The sequence below is a fragment of the Benincasa hispida genome, chromosome 12 (genome assembly GCF_027475165.1).
Source record: "Benincasa hispida cultivar pf3 chromosome 12, pf3_genome.v1.1, whole genome shotgun sequence".
Taxonomy (NCBI): Eukaryota; Viridiplantae; Streptophyta; class Magnoliopsida; order Cucurbitales; family Cucurbitaceae; genus Benincasa; species Benincasa hispida.
The window spans coordinates 55646057-55666977 of record NC_143489.1 but is presented as its reverse complement, the minus strand read 5'-3'; the positions used below and the strand labels follow the sequence as shown (position 1 = coordinate 55666977).

The window sequence follows — 20921 nt, the reverse complement described above, 5'->3', positions numbered from 1 at the left end:
AACCTTTCTTTCTTGTTAGTCATCTTCAGGGGAATAGTCCAAGTTAAGAGCCTAACTGGTCCACCTATGCTATTCCCTTAGAGGATTCTACTCTGATCCCTTCCACTAGTTCTGAAAGAGCCTACCTTGTTCTCCCTACCAACCAGCTTCCTTGGATAACCTACTATAGGAAGAATCGTCGAAAGGAAGAATTGCCACCTGTTAATCCGTCGACTTAGGTCCAGGAGTCAGAACCGGCATTTGGTTCAGGTACATATATTCTTGAAACTAATGAAGTTGATATATGTATGGAGGCTGACAAGTGCAGGGACGAAAAAGATGAAGGAGGTCGAAATGACCATACCGAATATGTGACAGATGAAGAAACAGCTGAAAGAGAGAATAATAAAGGGAAAAGTCTTGTTGTTGACAAAGAAATGGAAGATAAAAGTCTTATTGTTGACAAAGGAGTGGAAGATATTACTAAAAATCTCGAGTTACAGGTGACCAGTCATGCTGAGATACCGAGAGAAGTGGAAAATCATGATGCCTCTCTCGACCTTCCGATAGCACTAAGGAAAGGTACTCGCTTATGTGCAAAGTACTCTATGCACAGCTACTTGACGTATAATAACTTGTCTTCCGAGTTTAAAGCATTTACCACTAGCTTGGACACCATAATAATTCCAACCAATATTCGTGAAGCCATGGAGAACTCTGAATGGAAATCGGCTGTTATAGAAGAAATGAGGGCGCTTGAGAAAAATGGTACATGAGAACAGGTGCCTTTACCAGAAGGACACAAGATGGTTGGTTGCAAATGGGTTTTCACTGTAAAATACAAATCAGATTGGACGATTGATCGATATAAGGCCACACTTGTTGCTAAAGGTTTTACCCAGACTTACGGAGTTGATTATTCTGAAACATTCTCTCCTATAGCTAAACTCAATACTATTCGTGTGTTGTTGTCAGTTGCTGTTAACAAAGATTGGCTACTGTATCAATTGGACATTAAAAATGCGTTCCTTAATGGTGAACTTGAAGAGGAGGTCTATATGAGCCCGCATCCTGGATTTGAAAGTCAGTTCAAGCGCAAGGTTTGCAGACTGAAGAAGTCTTTATATGGACTGAAAAAAATCCCCAAGGGCTTGGTTCGATAGGTTTACTACATTTGTTAAAGCACAAGGTTACAACCAAGGGCACTCAGATCATACACTATTTACAAAATGATCTGTTTCGGGGAAGGTTGCTGTTCTCATAGTGTAGTTGATGATATTGTTTTGTCCGGTGATGATGAGAGTGAAATTATGAGGCTTAAAATGAGAATGGCCAAAGAATTTGAAATTAAAGCCCTTGGTAAGCTGAGATACTTCCTGGGAATGGAGGTAGCTCGATCAAGAGAAGGTATTTCAGTATCGCAAAGAAAATATACACTTGATTTACTCAAAGAGATAGGCATGACTGGCTGTAAACCTGTTGACACACCTGTGGAGTATAATGCAAAACTTGGTGTTACAATCAACGAGGTTCCTATGAGCAAGGAAAGGTACCAGAGGTTGGTTGGAAAGATGATCTACCTATCCCATTCCAGACCAGACATTTCATATGCAGTAAGCATTGTGAGCCAGTTTATGCAAGCTCCGTATGAGGAACATATGAATGCAGTTGAGCGTATCCTTCGATATTTGAAGGGAACCCCCGGTAAGGGCTTAATGTTTAAAAAATCTGGGAAAAGAACGATTGAAGCCTATACAGATTCTGATTGGACTCTGTTATTGATAGAAACTCAACTTCTGGATATTGTAACTTTGTCTTGGGTAACCTCGTCACTTGGCAAAGTAAGAAACAGGGAGTAGTGACGAGGAGTAGTGCTGAAGCTGAGTACAGGGCAATGAATTTGGGAATATGTGAAGAAATCTGGTTAAATAAGGGGTTGACTGATCTTTATCAAGACAAGGAGCTTCCAATGAGATTTTTTTGTGATAATAAAGCTGCAATAAACATTGCGAACAACCCAGTTCAGCATGACAGGACCAAATATGTAGAGATTGACCGACACTTCATTAAAGAAAGACTAGATAACGGGAGCATTTGTATTCCCTATATTCCGTCTAATCAACAAGTGGTAGATGTTCTCACCAAGGGACTGCTTAGACCAAATTTTGACTATTGTCTCAGCAAGTTGGGTCTTATCGACATTTATGCACCAACTTGAGAGGGAGTGTTGAAAATAGGATTTTTACTCTAGGGGTATTTTTGTAAGTGCCTCTAACCCTAGGGTTCTCCACAAGTCTATTTATTCACCATGTTCTCATATATTCAATGTATTAGTATTATGATAATAAAAGAAGAGATATTTACCGTGGTTTTTCTCCCTGGTCTAGGGTGTCCACGTAAATATTATGTTTTTCCTCTGTTATTATTTTCATCAATCAAACATACTTTAAACGTACATAACACCTGAAGTTATAAATTACACGTAGTTAAAGTATTAGATTCTCTAACTAGTTCATCTGCTAGACGATCTTGAAATTATGAATTACACTAGTGTTATTATACAGTTATTCACTATCTTGATCATTAGAATCTAAATAATGATTTGAACTAGAACTCTTCTCAGTAGATGCTTCTAAATCTTCGGGTTCATCATTTGTAAAACCGTCATCGTTTGAATATGGTACACTATGATTCAATTGTTGTGGATTAACTTGAGGTTCTACAATAGTAGGATCAACGTCATCTCGACATAGTATGGCATCTTGGATAGATTCATCGACCTCAATCCTTCCAACTACTTCCAACAACTCTAATTCATCATTTTCACCTCCATCTACTTCTGGAACGTCCCATACGTATTTATTTTGGACAATTTGCACAACTTTCCGACTATTTCCAAGTTTATTGTCATTGGTGTAAAAAACTTGTTTGGCTTAAGTTGCAAAGATGAAGGATTCATCTGTATACCAATAATGAGATGTATTTATTGACATGAACCCTAAATCCTATCGTACTATATTTTTCTTAGGGTCTATGTCAAATCACTTACATTTGAAAAGGATCACTCGTCTTCCATTGCTACATTATAAGTCCAATACATCAATTAGTATACCATAGTAATTAGTTTCAACTCCTTCTGTTTCTTCAAGCACCATGATGTTTAACTCATTATTGATGTTCAAATATCTAATTGAAGAAGTATACTTACATGATCTTTGAACCAAGTAGGGAATTGTGATTGATGCCTTTGAGATAATTCTGATGTTATGTCTGATCGAGTATGAATCAGTCTCAAATGTTCCCTAGTCATAAATTTAACATTAGATATAATATCGACTTTGAAAACTAAGGATATTAACTAAACATATAGGATCTGAAACATACCTATGATAAAACGTTATCTCAGAGTTGTTGTTCAATACATACCAATGTGTCATTTGTTTCTCATTTTCAATTACGGTCTCCGCAATTGACCCCCTAATGGCGGTACATTTTGCCTAAACACATCAACATCTCCACAACTTGGGCCATGGAGAATTGAATCATCATTACGTGGCTCTCTATCAAATCTAATTTCTATTTCAGATAGATACATGGAATAAAAAGTCAAAGATTCTTTCATGATAAATCCTTCTGCTATTGAACCCTCAGAACGTGCTTCGTTTCTTACGTATTGTTTCAAGCTTCGCAAGCTTCTCTCAATAGGGTACATCCAACTATACATAACCGGACCAACGACCTTTACTTCATAAGGTAAATGAACAACAAGATGAACCATTACATAAAAATGTCAGCGGAATTTTTTTTCAAACTTACATAATATGAGTACAATATCTTATTGCAATCGGTCTAAGTCTGTGACATATATTACTTTCGCACATAAATCACGGAAAAAATTACATGGCTCCACAATAGGTATATACACATCCTTTCATAAGTATGTTCGAACACCAATAGGAATAAGTTGTTGGAGTAGAATATGAGAGTCGTGAGTCTTTAATTCCCATAATTTTCCATAATTCACATTAACGCATCGTGATATATTTGAGGCAAACCCATCAAGAAACTTAACTGATTTCAAGAACTTACAAAAAGCTATGTTCTCACTTGTAGTAAAAGTATATGTCGCATGTGGCTTTACAAATTTAGATCCTTCTTTTTGTAAGTATAAGTCCTTTCGTATATTCAAATCTTCAAGTCCAAACGAGCATTTATTGTGTCTTTCGTTTTTCCTTCAATATTCACAAAAGTCCTAAGCAAGCTATCACATATGTTTTTTTCAATATGCATGACATCTAACTTATATCGTAACATTAGTTTAGACCAATATGGGAGCTCAAAAAATATACTTTTTTTGTCTAATTAATAGTCCTTTTTCTTTTCTTATCTCGTTTGGATGGATGCTTACTTAGTAGTAGAAAGTTTAGTGCATTGACTTGTTCTAGGATCTCATCTCTATTCATTAAAACGGGTGGAGGTCTACACTCCAATTTACCATCATGTTTCTTACTCTTACGCCAACTGTGGTTATCTCTAAGATAATGTCGATGACCTGTGAAAGAGATTTTTTCTCTTATTTTAAACGATGTTCTATCTTTTTTACAAATGGGACATGCTTGATAACCTTTGGTACTCCATCCTGACAAGTCCCCGTATGCAGGAAAGTCATTAATGGTCTACAAAAAACATGCACGTAAGTGAAAGTACCCCCCACTCATGCAATCGTAAGTGCGCACACTATTGTTCCATAACTCTTTCAACTCTTCAATTAGTGATTGTAAATAAATGTCAATTTCTTTTTTAGGAGAGTTTGGTCTTGGTATAAGTAAAGACATGAAAAAATTAGATTTCTTCATGCAGTTCCATGATGGCAAATTGTAAGGAACAAGCATCACGGGCCACATGCTATACGCATTACTCATATTCTCAAATGGATTAAATCCATCGGAAGCTAAGGCTAACTGAACATTCCTTGGGTCTGAAGTAAATTCAAGAAACTCTCTATCAAAAAATTTCCACCCTTCAGCATCAGCTGGATGTCGCAACACACCATTAGTTTCAAATTGTTTATCCTTGTGCCATCGCATCTCAGAAGCAATGCGTTTTGATGAAAACAATCGCTTCAACCTCGATATTAATGGAAATGGCGTAATATTTTATTTGGGATCTTATTATTCTTGCCATCCTTTATTTTGTATTGAGACTCACCACACACTAGACAACTTTGACAATTAGAATATCTTTTCCAAAATAAAACGCAGTCGTACTTGTAAGCATGAATAGAATCATATCCTAGTCTTCGGTCACGTAATTTCCTCGACTTCATAAAAAAAAACTAGGTATGCATGCACCAGTTGAAAAGACATCTTTCAACAAATCTAGTAATATATCAAAGGATTTGTTACTCCAATTATTGAGAACCTTAATATGCATCAATCTCACCAAGAAGTTCAATGAGGAAAATTTTGTACAACTAGGGTACAACGGGTTATATGCTTCATCCATCAACTCCTAAAAATTCTTGAAATATCCCTCTGTTCAATGTTCTCAGGCATTTCATCTTCAAAGTCTTCTTCATCTTCATCATATGCCCCTTCTCTCACTGGTCCTTGCAAATCATTTAAATGATTGAATAACTCATCATCATCGTTGTGTGTAGTAGGTTCTCCTCTAATCCATCATCTGCTGAAGGAGCTAAAGGAGTCCTGGCTCTTTGAAATTGAGCTAAATTTACTAATTCTCCATGATAAATCCATTGACTATATGAAGGAGATATTCCATTAGCAAATAAATGTCTTCTACTCTATCTAATGTCTGAGACATTGAATTCTGACAATTTTTACACAGGTATCTCATTTCCCCTCTCCATTTGCATGATACTTTGCTACTTCCATGAATTGTGCAACTCCGTCAATGTGCTCTCTTGAGAATCTATCTCTAAACTTAATCCAATCCTTATTCATTGTTGAACCAAGTGAATAAAGCATATCTAAGTTTTGGCTATATGAAGGAGATATTCCATTATCTCTAAGTTTTGGTCTTTATGATGAGAACAAGAGAGAAATCACTACATTTCTAGTGTTCCTTCTTACTTTACAAAAGGGTCGGTCTGCGTCAAGCATGTGACAAGAACATTAGTAAGGAAAAAGAATTAAATATTTACGATTGTGAATCTTTATGGATAAAAGCTTAATAAATGAAGCTAAAGGGTTAAATGTTTTCTATTTTCTAATTTTTTTTTTTCAAAGTTTTCATTTTTCCTCACAATCTTTTTAATCAATCAAACAAAACGACTCTTTACTAGAGTTTTTTTAGATGATATAATATCAAATTTACCTTTACCTATCAACTTAAGTTTTTTGGGTCAATCGATGATTTAATACTAACAAGTAAAAAGTGTGAAATTTAGTTAATTTGCTTTAAACATCCTTAGCAATTTCATTTTAAAAATTAAAACATATTATATTCATAAAAAGGAAAGATTAAACTTCAATATTAACAAATGAATCTCATGTACAAAATTAAAACCAAAATACACAAATAATTCACCATTCATTATATCCATCCATATACAAACGAAAGATAGAATAACAATTTCATTCATAAACAAATGAAAATCCTAATTCTAATATGAAACAAAACTCTTTATCAAAATAATAACACAAACAAAACCTACGAATAACATTTAAAGAAAAAAGCAAAGAGAAGAAGAACCAACCAGTTCGTGCGACAGTAGTGTGCGGTGGTAGTGTGCAACGGCGTGCGGAGGTAACATGCGTTGGCATTCTATGTTAGAGTGGTGGTCATTTGTGTAAGAAAATGGAAGGGGAAAGGAAAAATAATAGGGAAAGAAGGGAGGCGAATCAGTGGGGGTGGGGGGACAGAAAGGAAAAGGGAATGGGGGATGAAAAGGAAAAGGGAAACCGGGGAGAGGAGGGTGGAAGGAGGTTTGAATCAGTTGGGGGGGGGGGGGGGGAGGGAGGGAAGGGAAACGAAAAAGGGGGGTTTGAATCGGTGGAGGGGACTTAAGGGAAAAGGGAAATGGGGGAGGGGGGATGGAAGGGAAGGGAAACAGAGGGGACGAAAGGGAAGGAAAACGGGGGAAGGCGATGGAAGAGAGGGGAAAGGAGGGGGGGGAGGGGACACGAAACAAAAACGAGGGGTTAGGGGAAGGGAAAGAGAAAGGAAAAAATTTGGGGAAAAAAGAAGAAGGGTGGTTTTAAAGACTTTTCCCAACACATATTTTTGTCGAGAAAAGTTCCAATTTTCGTCGGTATAAATTTTTTAAAAAAATGTGCATGTTACTCTATTTTGGTCAATGCATTAAATTTTCGTCGAGATAAATACGCCTATGCCAACGAAAATGAATGTGTAAAAAAAATATCGGCAGAGGCAAAAAATTCTTGTAGTGTTTCTAAGAATTCCATTAGAGTTTTTTTTTTATGGAATTTTCTCCATTTTCCATTTCTCTTCGTTCTCAAGGCATTAGTTCTCCGCCTTTGGATCTTCTACTACTTGTTATCTAAAGCCCTAACGACTGGCTTTTCTACTCGTTCGTAAGTTTACTTTCAGGTAATTAAAGCTTTAGATCTTATGGATGTTGTCTATGTCTCACTCTACGGTGAGTTACATTTCTTATTCGGTTTTTTTGGCTCCAAAATCACCATCCACAATTTTTTCCAATTGATTTCAAGTTTGGTCTAGGTATTCTTAAATATGTTTTGTTATTTTTTTAAATCTTTATTATCTTTCTTCGAGATTCTTGTGAAATTTATTGTTTCATGTGTTGTATAGCTCTTAAAAAAGATACAAATCATATAAGAAATGTGGATGAAATAGATTTAATTTTAAAAAACAAAAACAAAAAACTAAATAGTTCTCAAACAGAGCCTAAAATATTCTAAAAAGAATAAATATTAAAAATTATATTTATCATAAAAAATTAAATGAATAAAATAAAATCTTTATATATATATATATATATATATATGTTGTTTTCAAATATAGGAAAATGAAGTAAATGCTCACCAATATGTGTGTCTCTACAAAATCCACTAAATTTCATTACTTATAAGCAATTTGGCAAGTACTAGATGAATTACATGGACACTAAATATTGTGTAATCTCCAGACATATAGACAACACATGGGATAGGACACTAGGCATGAACATCTACCTTACACTTAATTTATAATATTTATAATAGATATTATATTATTATAATTGGTCTTTGTGACAACAACTCGGACAACCTCGTTAAACAAAAATAAATATTTTCATTCTCGGCTTCCAAGCTCTATAGTGAGGAAGAGTATACTCTCATTTATAGCTTGCAATATTGCTTTAACTTTTGGTAATTTTGAGTTAAATTATAAATTTGGTCTAATTTTGATTTAGTCTGTGTCTAATAAATTATTAAATATAAAACATATTTAATAATTTTTCTAATTTTTAAAAAGATAGTTTAATAAGTATCTTGACTTTTAGAAAGTTGTCACAAAAGGGGTAAACTTTTTAGTTTAGTTTCTATTCTTATATCAAAATTATTTGTAAATGTAGGTTGACATGTCAATATTTTCATTAACATTTTTGTATATTTAAAGTTTAGTATTGATATAAGGCATGAATTGTAATTTTGATTATATCATACAAATTTTCATAAAACATGAAAAATAAGCAACATACTACAAATAATACTACATTAATATGTTTATAAAATGAAGGATTAATGTGTATTTATAAACATATTAATGCAATAGATTCATCCAAAAAACTAATGTATGATATAATCAATGACACATGGGTATTCTCTCTAATTTAAAAATTAAATTTATAAATGCTATTTTAACCACTTTCTATCATAATATTGAATTTTTCTTCCCATATTGATATTTTCATCATATTTCTATATTTCTAAATTTGACATCGACATGAGAAGTGAATCGATATTTCTAATATATCATAGGAAAATCCATGAAACATAAATAAATAAGTAATAAAATATCACTAATGTAAATATAGTATAAATAATAGATATGTTAACTTGTCTAAAAATCATAAAATATTTATTTACTAATTTAATTATTTTTTTTAATTTTTGCTGTTAAAGTTTTGCCAGAAATATCCATCAACATCGACATTTTATTGATATTTTCAATAACATTTTTGTAAATTTAAGATCTCAATACTTCTACTCATGTATTTATGGTAATGAAGTCAAATTTTAAATATTTAAAAAAGTAGACTCTATTTAGTTCTAGGGTTAGGGGCTTGGGATGAGATTAGGCATCCTAAGCCCAAAACTTGTTTGAGGCAAGGGTTTAGGAACTCCGAAGATTATTCAAGGCAGCAGAATAATAGTCAGACAATATATATATATACAAATATTGTTTTGATAATCTCCGATAGTGTGTGATTTAAAAGCAGCAGAACAATAGTCAAAAGAGTATATCCAAGTGCGTATGAAACTTTCATCAAATCCAAGGTCGAGAATCTTGCTGAAACATACCATTTTTATTACCCTTAGAGATTGAACTTCAATTAGAAATGCATTTATGGTAATCATAAATTTAATAGCTTTTTTTTTTTTTTTTTTTTCCAAAATAATGAAGCTTCTTTACCTCTTATTATTTATGAAATTCTTCCTCCAACACCTCAATGTTTGATAGTAATGAATTCCAATGTTCTCTAAATGTTCCACACTACAAATAAGGTAGTAATTGATTTAATTAAATATTTTTAAACAAGAAGAAAAAAAATTTAGATTTAAAAAAATTTAGTAGTTATTTACCAAAGTCTTGATGCAACAACCATATTGTTACTCTATTTAATGATGGAAGACATCCTCTTGGAAATATTTCCTTCATAAACTCTGGACTTAGACAATGTTCATCATAATGCTCGTCTGGTATTGTTATGAACTAATGAAATAATCAAATTAAGACTTTGTTCATTAGCTTTGATTTTATCATATAAATATATAATAATATCATTTCTTTGTCAAAGTAACTATAATTAGATCAACGATAATTGACATATATTTCTTGTTAGAGGTTTTCAATTCTTCTTATGCTTAAAAAACCATTTTATTATTTAGAAATTAAAGCAAATTTTTGTAACCTGTAGAACAAAAAAACCATTTTCTGTTAATACTGATTCACAAGAACCAAAAAGCCTTCCATGAACTTGTAGCCAACAGCTTCTATCATCTCACTGGAATACAAAAAATAATTAAAATATATATATATAAGTAGTAGTTTCATATGTGATTATATCACAATTTTTACAACCTCTCTTTATATCTCGCATTTAAGTTCGACTAATTAAGACATATAATTTGTTGTCGAGGTCATAAAAAATTGAGAAAAAAACTCACCATGATATAATTCTATCATAATTCTTCATTTTTGACAATTGTCGATAGTCACAAAGAAGAAAATTGATATGATCCTGTAAAATTAGAAATGAGAAAGTTAATTAAGTGTTAGAAAGAACTACTTGGAGTGATAATGTGTTGGAAAAAAGAAAAGTTCTCCCCTATATCATAGAAACAAGGGAAAAAATAAAAATTTAAAAGAAATTTACAAAAATAAATAACACAAAATTTTATGAATGAAACAAATTTTATATATACTATATATCTATAAGGAAACCTCTAATTGTATTAGATAATAGTGCAGATAATTTATTGAAAAAAAATATTCTAGTATCAACTGTATATATATGAAAGCTAAAGTTATAAACTCAAAAAATTAGTTTATGAACTAATAAAAAATTTTAGAAAAGGTTGATTAATACTTGAAGACCAATATCTTTAACTTTCTTCTGTGTATATTTTAATTGTTGTTCAGACAAAGTAATGTCAGTATAATGACAACCAGTTTGTTTCACAATTTCAATAGCTAAGCTTCTCCAACCACATTCAATTTCTAAGACATGATGCTTCTTGTCAATTCTTGCCTAACATTAATTAAGATATATATAGAATATAGAATTAATAATGAAAATAAAACTAATTAAACTACGCATTAATTAATTATGCAATAATTAAAATTGGCACTTGGCAGTAGAATAAGACTCACCTTTTCAATAAGAAGTGGTAATTTTCTTAATTGTGCAATTTTGAGATCTTTGTCTTTCGTCTATTAACAAACACGAGGTAAGAAAACAAAACGAACATCCATTTGTAATTTTTTTTTGTTTATTGTTTCTTTCTTTATCTATCTTAATTTTCTTTCTTTCTTTTTTTTTAAAAAAAAAAATTAAAACATGTTCAATAATGATTTCTTTTATAAGTTTTTAAAACTAAATTTCGAAAAAAATTAGTTATATTTATTTCTAGGTTTTTAATATGTATTTTTTAAGTAAAAATATACGTCTATTTATGTTTTGAGAAAAACCTAGAAACATAAATGAGGAAGAAAATGAAGAAGCTTGATTTCATTGATACCAAAATTTCTTCACAAGTTTGGTAACATTTCTAAAAATTGAAAAATAAAAAATAAATATAAAGGAGTTCTAAAGAAACCATTCTAACCTTAAAAATAGCGTAGGAGTATATCATCGTATCATCCAAGAATAAGTAAAAAAGTTGTTGCTCTAAAACACAACAGAGAATCCAATGATATCAGTCAGTCAACAAAGATTAAAGAAAGATGGCACAAATTTGTTTTTCTTTTTCAATTATTCTAATATATTCAAATTTAACCAAAGTAAATTGCTCTCCTTTTGTACATTTACGTAGGTTTCTCATCTACTCTTGATAAACTATTCTCTTTTCTCATAAAATTAAACAAAATAACCAAATTTAATTGAAAATTATCAAATACAAAACTAAGAATTTTGATCTTCAATTCTCTAGCATCAAAAGAATTGGTTGAAAATTGATGTATTTTTCCTAAGGGAATTTTAGTCTTTTCATATTTCTCTACTTAGGGTTTGTCTTATTCTATTTATTTGTTGGGTCTGTGATGCTTGTAGTGTATGGAAATTAATAATAATTCTTCTATCGTGATTTTTTCTTCCTGGTCTAGGATTTTCCACGTAAACCGTGCGTTCTTCTTCTTCTTTCTTTCTTTATTTCAATATGGTATTAGAGCATGTGACAAAACCTAGCCAATATAGAAGAAAATCAATCATCAACCCTAGCTGGTGATGGATCTATAGTAGAAACGATTAATACCATCGTTATACTGGCTGCCGTCGACAGGCATCTCCAAACAATCCTCAATCAGGTGCAAGCACAACCATCACAAGGAGGCCAGCAGCTGAACGAAGCCAATCCAGTTGTGCCGCAAGGGGTCCAATAGCCGATCGAAACCCATCCAGCCACATCCCTATCCATCGCTAGGGTCTTCGAGCCACGTCCGACGCTAAATAAACTGGGCCAACTCCAAGCCCGATCAAAGCCCCAGCCACGATCCGAGCCGGTCACGATCTTCCAACAGTCGGAGCTCCAGCCGCAATTCCAGTCGCAACCGACCCATCCAAGCTCATTGTCGTTCTAGTCGTTGTTTCAACCTTCAGCCGTCGACTATATGGGTGAAGCATCATCTTCTTTTTCCGATGGGCAGAAATTACCTATATCAGCTCCCTCTATTCCTTCTCAACCTGGGCTGACTGGTCATGGTGCTTTGGGATTAATGGGTCTACCTCCAGTTGGGGTCCAACAACAACTAGCTAGTCTTCAACAATAGATTGCTGCTTTTGGAGTTGTTGTTGGGACCGCCACAAATCTTCAAACAAATCCTGTTAACTCAAATTTTTTTTTCCAATCTTCCACTGTATTCAGAAAATTTGGTAATAACTTTCTCTAATTTACCTATTACAAATATTTTATCTAGATCTATAGGAAATTCTACGGGACAATTACAGGAGAGAAGATAAATGGCCAAAATTACTTCTCTTGGTCCTAGTCCATCAAAATGACCCTTGAGGAGCGACATAAGTTTGGATATCTAACTGGTGAGATACAGAGATCGAAACCTGGAAATCCTCAAGAGCGCGTCTATAAGGGAGAAGACTCCTTGCTCCGCTCTATGCTAGTTAACAACATGGAACCTCAGATAGGAAAACCCTTACTATATTCAGCAACTGTTCAGGATATTTGGGATGCAGTACAGAAACAGTATTCTAAAAAGCAAAAAATAAGTTCATGAGTACAAACAAGGGACCATGGATGTGACTTCTTATTTCAATAAACTATTTTTACTATGCCAAGAAATGGATTTGTGTCGTGAGTTTGTCTTGGATTGCTCATGTGGTGGGGTTCAATATTCAAAGATTGAGGAAGTTAATCGTGTTTATGACTTCCTTACTGAGTTGAGCTCCAAATTTGATGTTGTTCGTAGTTGAATACTGGGACCGAGACCGATACATTTCTCATGGAGGTGCATTTTAAGGTCCAATTAGAGGAAGATAGGTCAAGTGCTATGAACAGCTCTATGGTTACTGTTGTTGACTTTGCTGTGTTCGGTGTGAAGTTATTTAGACCTGATGATGACAAGAAGAATGGTAAATCTCCTCCAATATATGGATATTGAAAGAAACCGTGGCACACTAAGGATCAGTATTGGAAGCTACATGGTCGACCATCAAATGGAAAATGTCGCCCTCTAAATGACAAGTCAAAATATGGCCGAGCACTCATGAGTGAATCTACTGATGGTACGTCATAGTATCAGGTGACCAACTAGAATGACCCAGCTACTGTTGGGGTTGGTACGATCGTCCAATCAGGTACCTCTCAATCATTTAGTCTTCTTATTGAGGGAAAGAATCATGGATACTAGATTCTGGAGCAACAAATCACTTAATTGGCTCATCTAATCAATTTATCTCACATCTTCCGAGTGTTGGTAATGAGATGATATGGATTGCAGATGGGTCATTTGCTTCTATTGCAGGGAAGGGTCATCTTTCTCCCTTCCAAGGTTTGACCTTACAGAATGTGTTGCATGTTTCGCAAATATCCTACAACTTGTTGTCTGTCAGTAAAATAACTAGGGATTTAAATTGTCGGGTTGTTTTCTCATTAGATACTATTTTGTTTCAGGACTTGAGCTCAGGGACGACAATTAGCACTACCTGGCATGATAGGGGTCTCTATTTCCTTTCTGATGATGTTGTCTCTAGGAATTTCTCTAGGACTAGTATGTTATCTTCATTCTCAAGTTCTGAAAAGGATTATTTGTTATGACATTTTCGTCTTGGTCACCCAAACTTTCAATATATGAAGTATTTATTTCCTCATCTATTTCATAATGTGGATGTTTCTTCTTTGTCGTGTGATGTGTGTATATGTGCAAAACAGCACCGGGTAATCTTCCCTTCTTAGCCTTACAAAAATTCCCAACCATTTCATCTGGTCCATAGTGATGTCTGGGGTCCTTCCACATCACTACCTTATCCAAAAAGCGTTGGTTTGTAACTTTTATTGATGATCACATCTGTTTTACATAGGTATTTCTTCTCACTGAAAAGTCAGAAGTGGCGTCTATTTTCCAACAATTTTACACAACAGTAGAAACACAGTTTAAAACGAAGATTGTCATTCTTTGGAGTGACAATGACCAGAAGTTCGTTAATAACACCCTACACGAGTTCCTGACTTTGAAAGGTATTGTCCATCAAAATTTGTATGCTTATACTCCTCAACAAAATGGGGTGGCTGAACGGAGAAATCGTCACCTCATTGAAGTTGCCCAGTCCTTCATGATCCCTGCATTTCTTCCCTCGTATTTATGGGGAGATTTTGTTCTAACCATAACCTATCTTATTAATCGGATGCCCTTCTGTGTTCTCAAATTTCAGACACCTCTTGAATGTTTCAAAGAATCTTATCTATGCACGCATCTTATTTCTGACGTTCCTCTTCAGATGTTTGGATCCACTGCTTTTGTCCATAGTTATAGTCCTCACTGAACTAAATTTGCTCATCGCACTCGAAAATGTGTTTTTGTCGGGTATCCTTTTCATCAGTGGGGTTATAAGTGTTTTCGTCTGTTCTCAAGGAAGTACTTTGTCTCTATGGATGTAACATTCCTTAAAGACAAACCATTTTTTTCCGTTAGTTCTCTCCAGGGGGAGAATACTTGTGAAGAGACTAACTCGTCCATATATTCCTTTCCTACTGACTTCCTTCCTAAGCCTATCCTTGATACAAACAACACTGTTCTTCCTACTAAACAAGTGTCGTGGATAACATACTATAGGAAGAATCTTAGAAAGGAAATAGCACCCCTGTTGCTTCACTAGATACTATCCATGAATCGAAATTGGCATTAGCTCAGTTCTAAGATACTTCTGTTTCTAATAGTACTGATAAGTGTGTTGAGGGTGATGCAATTAAAAGTGATGAAATTGATAAGATTGCAAAGAATGCGCTCTTGAATGGTGAATTAGAAGAAGGGGTCTATACGAGTCCTCCCCTTAGATTTGAGACTCAATTTGATCGTCAAGTTTGTAAACTCAAAAAATCCCTAGAGCTTAGTTTGACAGTTTCACCACAATTTTTAAGTCCCAAGGTTTCATTCAGGAGCACTCTGGCCATACGTTATTTACAAAGAAGTCAACATCGGGGAAGATAGCTATTCTAATCGTGTACGTTGATGATATCGTTCTGTCAGGTGATGATGCCACTGCGATTACCAAACTCAAACAGAAAATGGCTGAGAATTTGAAATTTAAGATCTCGTGAGTTTAGGAATTTATTTTGGAATGGAGGTGGTGAGATCGAAAGAAGGAATATCTGTATCTCAACGAAAATACACCCTTGATTTGTTGAGGGAAATATGGATGACTGGATGTAAACCCGTTAATACCCCTATTGAAGTCAACACTAAGCTAGGAGATTCTGCCAACAGAGTCCCTGTTAACATAGAAAGGTACCAGTATCTGGTAGGAAAATTAATTTACTTATCTATACTAGACCAAATATATCCTATACTGTCAATATGGTTAGTCAGTTTATGCAGGCACCTTACAAGAAACATATGGAGGCTGTTGCTCGGATTCTGAGGTATTTGAAATCTACTCCAGGGAAAGGCCTAATGTTTAGAAAATATGACAAGAGATGCATTGCAGCTTACACTGACTCTGATTGGGTAGGATTTGTTACAGACAAAAAATCAACTTCAAGGTATTGTACTTTTGTGTGGGGAAATCTTGTTACTTGGCAAAGTAAAAAACAAGGTGTGGTTGCTAGAAGCAGTGCTGAAGCAGAATTTAGGGCTATGAGTCTGGGAATATGTGAAAATCTAAAACTCGTAGTTTGTAGAGTTAAACATTTTCTATTATCAATAAAGATGTTATTCAATATTTCTTCAATAAAGTTATTATTGAATTTATAAATTGCACTTGTAAAAACTAAATCCAATAAACTAAGATCCATGGCTATTATATGAATACTTGAACTTTATGTGGAGACATTAAGATGGATCGAGTTCGAGTAAATCACCAAAACGATCTATAGTATACGAATAAGGTTGGGTGTCTTATTCTGGTAACTCTATCGGACGCGGCCTACTCTGTAGTTGTTACAATTTGTTGTAAGATGCTACAAATGAAGTGATCCTGATTTGTTCATGTATTGACATGAGGAGTGGGGGCGTCCTATGCAATGAGTTTGCATAAGATCAAACTAAGAAATAAGTTACTCTTACATTATAACGTTGTTTACTATTTAAGACTGACTATTTCGCTTAGATGACCTAGGTAACTCGATCTTAATCTTAAGCTAACCATGCCTATTTATTCGGGATTGTCCTTTGATCCACATAAGTGAGAGTAGTCCAATATCACTGCTCAATAAGCCTCCCATTTTGGGGATAAGATCGGATAGATAGTAAATTGATAATAGATGGAACTCAATAAAGATAGTAAATTTATTTTTTGAACTTTTGTTTTTAAAAATTTCCAGAAATATCTATCAACATCGACATTTTATCGATATTTTCAACAATATTTTTGTAAAATTAAAACCTCAATATATCTACTCATGTGTTTATGATAGTGAAATCAAATTTTAAAAATTTTTAAAAGCAAACTTTATTTGGTTATGAGTTAGACATCTTAAGCCCAACAATTTAGAAATTATATATGAGTTTCATGTGTTTGAAATATAAAGACCATCTCTTAAACAAATTTATTTTAATTACAATAACAATTTTTCCAAATACTCTCTCTTCTATTTTTTAAAGTTATTATTATCACTAGATTATCTTTTTTTAATTCTCTCTTTTCTTATATGTTTAAAATAAAGTATCATCATATTATATAATTCTCTCTTTGGGATTGAAAACTATTATTCATTTTTTTTTTTATTGTGCTCTGCACACGATACCTCTACATGACAATGATAATATTTTTTGTTAATTTAATTTAATAATATTTTTAATTTTAAATAAAAATTATAACTCAAATTTTAGGTTTTTTTTTTTTTTGTTAATTCAAACTTTAGGAATTAAAAATGAAATTTGGTGATATATAGATATATATATGGTTCAGTAATTGATTTTAAGTTAGTATATTATAGTTAAAAAAATAACATTTTGAAATTAATTAAAGTAAAAAAGTCTATGAAATTTTATTTTAAAATATAGTAAACTTAAAACATTAGATTATAAATGAAACAAAATTACATTGGAGTCAAATCTCGATTTTAAAATTCAAAACAACAAATTTAATTGAAATTGAGTTGAATTTGAATTACAAACCACTAAACCAAAATTAATAAAATAAAATTTATTTAATTTTAAATTAGTCCTATTAAACAAGTTTTTAATCTACAAATTAAACTTATTCAAGGCAAAAGAAATATATGTATGATATTCAATTTAATATTAGTACATACAAATTATGTATATATTTCTTTTTTCTTTTTAGTGATGATAAATTTGAACTAATATAAAATCTACACGGATTAAATACAAGAACATATTTCCTTAACTCAAGGTTCATGTATAAATCTACATTTTATTTTTATCCTTCCTAACTTTCATTCCAAATACATATTACTTAAAACCAGAATTTCCAAGTCTTTGCTTCATACACAGTTTTCTTAAAATATATATTATATATCAATCTTGAGGTCAGAGGTTCGGTTTTCTCATCCAATATATAGTATAACAATTTTTTGATATTTACCACTCGTAAGAGACTAAATTAAAAATATTTATATATATATATTTCAAATGGTAGAGATTGAGTTTGAAACAAATACATTACATAAACAATTATAGTTTGGTCCAAACCTTTTTAACTAATCTATAATATTCGGGGTAAAATTTATATCACTGTTTGGTATTGGTAATTCTTATAAAAAGTTCAAATTTAGGAGTAAAATGTATGATTTTTATTCCTTACAAAGTAATAAATTGCAAATGAAAAGAGAACCTTACACCTTAAAATTCTTATTAAAATCAATTCAATTTGCTGAAGGAATTCCTTGATATGGATCGCTGAATGTTGCAATATTTCCAGGCCTTGAAAATACGATCTGTCAAAGGAAAGAAGGGAATGTTTAAGGTTGGATTAGACACAATCTAATTTAAGATTTAATTTAAGTTCAGTAGATTAATTAATTTTAAAAGATATTCGATACTTTAAAAGGCCACTAGACACCAAATTAAAAATTCAGAAAAATGAGATTAAACTTATGATTTAACCTAATAAATATTTTTCCCTATTTTTTAATTTATAAATTACATTCACGAAGATAATAATTGAGATTTTGATATTTTATCTCTTCATTAAACCGAGACCATATACTTACTTGATAATCTCCAATAGTGTGTGATTTAAAACCAGCGGAACAATAATCAAAATAGTATATCCAAGTGCGTATGAAACTTTCATCAAATCCGAGCTCGAGTATCTTGCTGAAACATAAAATTTTCATTGCAATGCATTTATAGCAAGCATATGTTTAATAGCTTTCTTCCAAAATGTGACATGAACAAATGATAAAGATTCTTTACCTCTTATTATTTATGAAATTCTTTCTCCAACACCTCAATGTTTGATAGTAATGAATTCCAATATTCTCTAAATGTTCCACACTACAAATAAGAAAGTAATTCATTTAATTAGTTCTTTTTAAACAAGAAGGGAAAAAAGTAAATTAAAATTACCATAAAGAAATCTTAAAAAGATTTAGTGGAGTTTATTAACCAAAGTCTTGATGCTGCAACCATGGCTGTTGTTACTCTATTTAATGATGGAAGGCATCCACCTGGAAATATTTCCTTCATAAAATCAGGACTTAGACGATGTTCGTCATAACGTTGATCCGGTATTGATATGAACTAATGAAATAATCAAATTAAGACATTATTAGTTAACTTTGCATTTATTGTGTAAATACAATAATAAAATTTTCTTTTTTATCAAAGTAAATATAGTTAATTCGACGGTAATTGACATACACTTCTTATTATTTATTGTTTTTTTAAAAAAAAAAAAAAAAACTATTTTTTCTTATATAGAAATTAAATAAAATTTTTGTAACCTGCAGAACAAAAAGACCATTTTCTGCTAACACTGATTCACAAGAACCAAAAAAATCTTCCATGAACTCGTGGCCAACAGCTTCTATCATCTCACTGGAATACAAAAATAATAATAATTAATTTATATAAAATTAGTACGTTCATATGCGATTATATCACAATTTTCTCAATTTCTCAAGTTGTCGAGCTCATTAAGAAAAAATTGAGGAAAAAATATACCATGATATAATCCTATCATATTTCTTCATTTTCGATAATTGTCGATAGTCACAAAGAAGAAAATTGATCTGATCCTGCAAAATTAAACCAGAAATGAAGCATGGAAAGAACTAATTGAAGTGATAATATGTTTCTTTTTTTAAAAAAAAATAAAATAAAATAAACTTCTCCTTCTTTGTAATAATAAGCTAAAAAATAATTGAAAAAATAAAACAAATTCACAAAGAAAAAAATACCAGAAAAGACATGAACTACCTAAAGAAAATTCATTGGATGGAATTTTCTTCAATCATACGAAATTCTCTTTTCAATCTCAATTACGAAATAATAAAATAATAAAAAGAAACTCTCTGAACGTCGTACCACTAACATAAATTAGAGTTAATACATAAATTTTAGAAACGGTTGATTAATACCTGAAGGTCAATATCTTTTACTTTCTTCTGTGCATATTCTAATTGTTGTTCAGACAAAGTAATGCCAGTATAATGACAACCAGTTTGCTTCACAATTTCAATAGCTAAGCTTCCCCAACCGCATCCAATTTCTAGAACATGATGCTTCTTGTCAATTCTTGCCTAACATTAATTAAGATATATATAGAATATAGAATTAATAATGAAAATAAAACTAATTAAACTGCTCATTAATAAATTATGCAATAATTAAAATTGGCAGTAGAATAGAACTCACCTTTTCAATAAGAAGAGATATTTTTCTCAACTGTGCAACTTTGAGATCTTCGTCTTTTGTCTATTAACAAAAACGAGATAAGAAAACAAAACGAACACCCATTTGTAACTTTTTTATTCTTGTTTCTTGTTTCTTTCTTTATCTATCTTAATTTTTTTTCAATAACCTTTTTTCTTTTTTTATAGTTTTAAAATTAATTATTGAAAAAAATTAGTTATATTTATTTCTAGGTATGTAATATAAATTTTTAAAGTAAAAAATGATAAAATGAGAAGCTTGATTTCATTGATACAAAAATTATCTTCACAAGTTTGAAAACATTTATAAAAATTGAAAAAAAAAAAAAAGTTATCAAATTGTTCTAAAGAATCTTAGTTGAGAACTTAGTTGAGATGTTTTGATACACCTTCGGATCCCACTTTTCTTGAGTACCTTGTTAAAAAAGAAATTTTCTAAAAAAAATATATATTCTCACCTTAAAAATAGCGCACGAGTATGTCATTGTTTCATCCAAGAATAAA

General features: G+C 32.0%; 1 protein-coding gene across 1 annotated transcript in view; it reads right to left on the bottom strand.

Moving 5' to 3' along the window:
• Positions 1-2543: 2543 nt before the first annotated feature.
• Positions 2544-20921, bottom strand: part of LOC120067539 (uncharacterized) — a 32894-nt gene continuing 14516 nt past the window's right edge. Inside the window, 21 exon segments of the mRNA XM_090308380.1 lie at positions 2544-2868; positions 3438-3723; positions 9362-9477; positions 9771-9795; positions 9798-9900; positions 10100-10155; positions 10158-10192; positions 10356-10429; positions 10778-10939; positions 11062-11121; positions 11517-11578; positions 12227-12482; positions 13040-13111; positions 18414-18476; positions 18753-18858; positions 18958-19038; positions 19151-19284; positions 19488-19581; positions 19708-19781; positions 20124-20285; positions 20401-20460. Coding sequence (XP_090164506.1) covers positions 2544-2868; positions 3438-3723; positions 9362-9477; positions 9771-9795; positions 9798-9900; positions 10100-10155; positions 10158-10192; positions 10356-10429; positions 10778-10939; positions 11062-11121; positions 11517-11578; positions 12227-12482; positions 13040-13111; positions 18414-18476; positions 18753-18858; positions 18958-19038; positions 19151-19284; positions 19488-19581; positions 19708-19781; positions 20124-20285; positions 20401-20460 — 2406 coding nt within the window.